The 6174-nt window shown below is 57.4% G+C and overlaps 2 protein-coding genes across 2 annotated transcripts in view; both read right to left on the reverse strand.

The window, feature by feature from the left end:
* EXOC3 (exocyst complex component 3) overlaps window positions 1-163 on the reverse strand; it is a 24261-nt gene extending 24098 nt beyond the window's left edge. The window contains exon 1 of the mRNA XM_025050492.1: window positions 145-163. The gene's annotated coding sequence lies outside the window, so the exon portion shown is untranslated. The remainder of the gene's footprint in view (window positions 1-144) is intronic.
* Window positions 164-3393: 3230 nt separating this feature from the next.
* Window positions 3394-6174, reverse strand: part of AHRR (aryl-hydrocarbon receptor repressor) — a 45226-nt gene continuing 42445 nt past the window's right edge. The window contains 1 exon segment of the mRNA XM_025050510.1: window positions 3394-6174. This exon segment is cut by the window's right edge and continues 30 nt beyond it. Coding sequence (XP_024906278.1) covers window positions 5814-6174 — 361 coding nt within the window. The 3' untranslated portion in view covers window positions 3394-5813.

Here is a 6174-nt window from a genome sequence, read left to right on the forward strand (position 1 = left end):
TGGCGAGCGCGGCGCCTGGCCGGCCGGGTGTGGGGCCCACTGGCCAGAGCCGAATTCTCCGAGGAGAAAACGCGCTAATAGGGGGTCGCGGCGTGTGTGTGTGTGTGTGTGTGTGTGTGTGGTGAGAGGCACTATTTGCCTTACCTCGGCCTGCAAAGGAAACTGTCACTGTCGCCAACACTAAGCTGTACGGGTGGGAGGCACCTCCTGAAAGTCCGCAGATGGCCCAGACCGGGAGGAGCTCAGAAGGGCGTTGGGATGGCATCGAAGGGGGGTGGCGGGGCTGCAGCACAGGGGACAGCGCCGAACACACTCGCACAGGCCTGCAGGGGCAGGAAGGTGGAGGCGTGCGAGCCCCCACCATTGCCACAGCCACATAACCACACCCTGCCAATCAGCGGAGCCGATGGCAGGTCCTCATACTGATGGCGGATCCCTTTATTATTTCATACCTACCTAGTGATCGTGAAAATGTAGCAGTAAGTCGAGCGAGGGAGAATGTAAACAAAGTTAAAATTACTTGGACGAGATAACCGAAAAGGCATTTTGAAACGAAAGAAAACATTTGCTGTAACGATCAAAGCTTTCAGGGCTATCACTTCAAGACATAGCAAGTTATCATAGGAAATGGAGATTGATGCTGTTAGTCTCGTTTGGGTGTAGGAATCCCTAATTCGCTCAGTTCACCAGAATAGTTAAAAATGTGACGTTCTTTTGGCCTCCAGAACTGTGAGAAAGTAAACTACTGTTGTTTAGAAAAAATGGGATTCTTTGTTAAAGGACTTTTTTCTTTCTCCTTAAAACTAAAAAAACCCAAAACCTTGATTAAAACTCTTTTTTGGTTTCTGTTTTTGGCAAACCAAATAACTGAAAAGCCTCCAGTGAAACACGGGCTAAAAATGGCAGTCACCCTTTGAAACGCCAACAGAATTCACACAGGACACGCCACAGAAGCAAAGAGGGAGGAGGGTGTTGCGTGAGCGAGAACGGCCTCTGGAGCAGGGAGGGGTTGGTCCTGATGCCCAGGCTGGGGTTTCACACCTTCACGAGCCAGATGCCCAAAGGTGCATCCTCAGTGCACGAGGACCGGGGGAAACAGCCCCCAAAGGAGTTTCTTCAGGTCCTGGGATCCCCAGGTTGGGGAGGCCTCCAAGACCTCGTGGCTAGGGTTTAACTGGGTTTATACCCTCAGCTTAGAAGTTCTCCCTGAAACTCACCCCTTGGCAGAAGCAAACAACATTTCTAGAGAGGCCTCTCCACCCTTGGCAGGAGTAAGAGGCGGGGCGAGGTGGCCTGAGACCCTGTCTGTTCTGAGGGTACTGAGGCCTTGATAAGTGCACATGTTGACGATGATAACCACTGCGCTATGACTCGCAGACACATGGAAGAACAGAGCAGACGAGACAAGCTCCAGCTGAGACCTAGTTAAGTACACACGTTGACGATGATAACCACTGAAGAAAAGTAGCGCTGAGACTCGCAGACACATGGAAGAACAGAGCAGACGAGCACCCCACACAGCGGGGAAGGAAGCGCCAAGGGAGCACGAGTGACTAGGAACACAAGCGGAAATACGTTCAAATGTATCTGCTCTCAGGACGCAAGGAAATAGATTTTAAAATAGCAAAACAGTCAATGAGAAAAACCCAGCACAGGAACGGGACAGTTAGGTGTGGAGGGGGCTTGCACACAGCCCGCTGGGGACAAGAAAGCTGATGTCGGACAAATGGGCCTCGTGTCAAAGTCCCCATCAGAGTCGTTTGCTTAGGATGCTAAACGCATACGCCGTGGAGACACTTGGCTATGCTAAATCTTAAAATCTTGTATGATTTTTTAAAATTCTTAAGTGAAAAAACAAGCTGCAGACTGAGCGAATCTGTAACAGGGGCGCTGCTGTCTTGTTAGAGGACACGAAAGGTCACAAAGAACCACACACCACCCGGGGGCCTAACAAGTACAGAGAGCCAGGGACCAGGAAGAGACCAGGCCAGTGCCTCCGGCCAGGCCAGCGTCCCCAGGGAGCACCCTGCTGCCCGAGACCTTCCAACCACAGCCCAGGGGCCTTCCTGCTCGAAGCCCTGCCGTGCCCCCACTCAGACCTACCTATGACCTGCGGGCCCAAAGCACCTGTCCCACCTTCTCCTGTCCCCTCGCTCCAGCCCACGGCCACCTCCATCCCCTCCCGCCAACACTGTCCCTGTGCCTGCAAGTCAATGTCCGGTCACAAAGCTGCCACGTGCGCTGTCTCCCGCCCGCCCGGCCATCTGTCCGTGTCACTCGTCCTCCCCTGGCCCTGTGCATGCGTGTGCACACGGTGTCAGTTCCAACACCACACTGATGTCTGCATCTTTCCATCCCTGGTCTGTCCTGTCGCAGGGCCTGGCATGCAACAGGGACTCAACAACTACTGCTGAATGACAGGCGGAAGGAGATACAGATAAGACAACTAGCCGGCATTTCACCCTGTCCGAAGGACAGCAGCAAAGTGCCGGACAGCAGCAAAGTGCCCGACAATACCCAGGGTTAGTAGGACGCACGCCCCAGGGGTGCTAGTGTGCTGCCACCACGGTCTGAATGTTCGTATCCCCCAAACTTCAAATGCTGAAACCTGACCCCAAAGGTAATGGTGTGGGGAGGTGGGCTTACGCCATGACGATGAGTGTCCTTAAAACAGAGACCCCCTAGAGCTCCCGGGCCCTCCCACCGCAAGGACACAGCAAGGAGTCGCAGCCCGATCTTGGGGTCCAGCCTCGAGATTAGAATATGAAAAATAAGTGCTGCTGTTGGTGACCCCCATCTGTGGCGTCATCACTGCAGCCCGAGCACAGCAGGACCCCTTTGGGACCATGGCAGCACTCTTGGGGTGTCCTCAGCCCTGAGAAGCACACCAGGGGGGCTGTCCAGGCAGGAGCAGGGCAGTCTTGTGACGGCCCCACCTCAGGTCTCAGCACAGGTGAGTCTGAGGAGAGTGGGCGAGATGGGGAAGGTTGCGGGGGGAGGACACGGGAGTCTCAGGACGGCAGAGGACGCCTGGCCAGAGCTGGACCTGCTGCAGGAGGGGGAAGTCTGTGCTCCGTCCAGGGCACCTGAGACTTGCTGGCTCGGGGTGCCATTGGACCAGATGAAGGAAACCAAGCCACCATAGCGTGGGCCCCAATGACCCTTATCCCTTCCCACACACCTGTCACCAGGTCCTGGCCCAGGCAGGGCTGGCCCCATAGGGTCCCCCTCACACAGGACGGGGCGTCTGCTCCCTACAAGACAGATCGAGTCTAGGGCATCCTGCAGGCACCTGGGAGGGTTCCCTAACCCTTAGCAATGGGCGGGAGAGGGGCTGGGCGGCGAGGGAGAAGGCGCTGAGCAAGCACTGCTGGCCCACAGCAGGGGCGCTACCCAGTGTCCACCTCCCCGCCCCCCGCCTCATGGCTTTGGCTCCACCGCGTTTACCTGTTTGCATTCACTTCCATTTCTCGCTCTGCCTAGTAGCGGAGGACTGCCTCAGACCGCAAATTAGCCAAGCATCCTTTAGAGGAGATCAAGTGACTTCATTCGAAAAATCAAAGACGTTTCCATTTTTGGTGTACACATAGTAACGTGATTTATTTAACATCAGTATTGCAAATGTAATGAAGGCACAGTATCGGAAATACATCTGAAAGCTCTTTTTAAAGGAACTAAGAAAACCTCAGAAAGATTATTATAGTGCATCCACTCATAAAGTTCAACAAATCAGTCTAGATATTAAAAACTTTTCCTTCCAGTAGAAACTGCAAAAATGTCAAATATGATTTCCGTCTGTCTCTTCCCTTCCACCCCACCCCCTCGGCTTGACTTTAGTGGGTTCTGGCCACACAGGCTGAAGCTGCAGACAGCAGGGCTGTGCCCGGTGCTGGCGAGGACACTCAGAGCAGAAGCACCAGCGGCATCTGCGTCCAGTCACCGTCTTCCCACCTGTGCGGGAGGGGCGTGGATGTGAAGGGACCGAGTGCTAACTCAGGAAGTTTTGCTGCTGCTGATGCAGCAGAGGGAGGGACCTGGCCATGAGCATAATGGACGTCCCAAGAACACAGAACCTACAGAGCTGAGGCCCGAATGCCGAATTCCGCATGACGAAGCCTTGTCCCGCGGCTGCGTCCGCCTCGCTGTCTATGGCCTGAGGAGAACGGGGACACACGGGTTGTGTGACTGTGGGAAGGGGGCGGGCAGGGTGGCCAGGCACTGTGGCCCTCACGGGCAGGACAACGGAGTGTGTTCGGAGGGGTCCAGCCTGCAGCTCTCCGGTTATGCTGGGGCAGTGTGCAAATACTCTGGACTCTGTCGCCCCCGAGTGCTCCCTCCCACGTCACACGCGTGCAGAGGTGCCCGGCCACCGCACCGTGAGGAGCGCAGGGCAGCCCATGGCCCCCCAGCGGGATGGGGTGCCGAGGGGGCGCCACCCCAGAGGGAGCGCAGAGTGGACCTGCGGTGAGAGGCAGGACTCCGGGGCGGGAAGCCCGCTGGTTTTAACAGGAAGGAGGCGGTGGGGAGACTCCAGATCCTACTGCCTTAGGCTGCCCACCTATGGGTGCCGAGAGCACGGAGGTGCGTTGTGCTCCGCCCGATAAGGCAGGAGACGCTGGGCCAGCAGGGGTGGGCGGGGGTGTTTCTCAGGGTGGCAGGTCCTCACAGGCAGCAGGTCCTCAGCTGGCATTTACCAAAGAGCTTCAGCATTAACCCAGGATCTGAACGCGGACACCCCAAGCCACCGACGGCAGAGAAAAAGAGCCCGTACTGAAAAGCAGAATGTTCCCGGTGGACCCGCAAGTCCTCACCAGGGGGCCCCCGCCACACCCGAGACGTCCAGAAGGCGGTGACTTTAGGACAGACGTCCTGTTCCTGAGGTGGTGGGGGTCTGTGCGCCCCAGCATGGGTGGGCTGGGTGGCAGGGGGACCCCCGACCCCAGAGCCTCCCCGCTGTGGCCTCCGGCCTGGTGCTGGCTTCCATGCCCTGAGACTTTGCCATCAGCCACGGCCCTCGCTGGGTGGGGGTTGGGCGTCACCTTCGCTTTGTACTTTATGCGTCGCATTCAAATTTCCTACAATCAGAATGTATCGCCTTTTCGATTAAAATATATGTACACATACATATATTTCCGGCCCGATTGTCCCTGATAACTCTCCTGGCACGGTGGCTGGAGTCCTCATTTGAAAATCTGCAGACAGCGGGCGGGACGGGGGGACATCGCGGGCTCTCGCCCTTCCCTCTGCATCTCAACGCAGGCTCTGTGGGCTCTGGGTCACGCGATGTGCCGAGACCCCGGGGAGACTTCTAGAAGGGGCTGGGCGTCGCTCCGTGAATGTCCACTCCATGTGGCCTCAGACCCTGCTGGGGGTCGCAGAGCACTGCAGCAGGACCCAGCCCTGACAGCCCCTCTTGCCTGGAACTTTCTAGAGTCCTTCCATGAGTGGGTGCATGGTTGCCTGTAGCTCAGTGACAGCCCCGGTTCACTGCCTCAGCCGTGGGGGGACTGTGCCAGGAGCTGGGGCGGGGCCACAGGGAAGACCATGTCTGCTTTCCTGCCCTGCAAACGGATTGCCAGTGGCGGGGTCACCCCCACAGGCCCAGAGAAATACTGTCACATGTGAACAGACCAAGACCACTGCATCTGAGAATCCGGTGATACTTTAGGAAATGCCGAATGAGCTGTTGCCCACGTGACAGGCAAACCTGTGCCACTCCGCAGAGCGTCAATGAAGAAAGGCTCCGGCCGGCACCTGCCTGCTGACGGCCCATCGGAGCACAGACACGTGCCATGCGTGACTAGTGCCCAGCCCTATGGCAGGAAAGCGCCCTCAGAGGCTGTGGGCGGCATCAGTGTTGCCAAGGCACTTTTGGGAAGCATCCTGTGCACCCCGCCCTGACTGTGAGCAGCCCACGGGGGTGAGTCCAGTGGCTCACGCTTGACCATGGATGTGGTCCCGGGAGCTCTGCAGTCACGGCCCAGAGTTGGGGGCTGGTGGCCCCGCATACAGAGGCAGGGAGGAGGCTCCAGGCAGACGCAAAGTGAGGGGTGGCCCGGGGTGAGTTCTCTGCCTGGTCTGGGGGGCGCCCCCAGCATGCCAGGCCCCAGGTGTGGGCTGTACAGGTGGTGCCTGGAGTCTGGCTCTGTTTTCAGGTGCATCCTGGTAGGGAAA

Source organism: Pteropus alecto, unplaced genomic scaffold (genome assembly GCF_000325575.1).
Source record: "Pteropus alecto unplaced genomic scaffold, ASM32557v1 scaffold137, whole genome shotgun sequence".
NCBI classification, from domain to species: domain Eukaryota; kingdom Metazoa; phylum Chordata; class Mammalia; order Chiroptera; family Pteropodidae; genus Pteropus; species Pteropus alecto.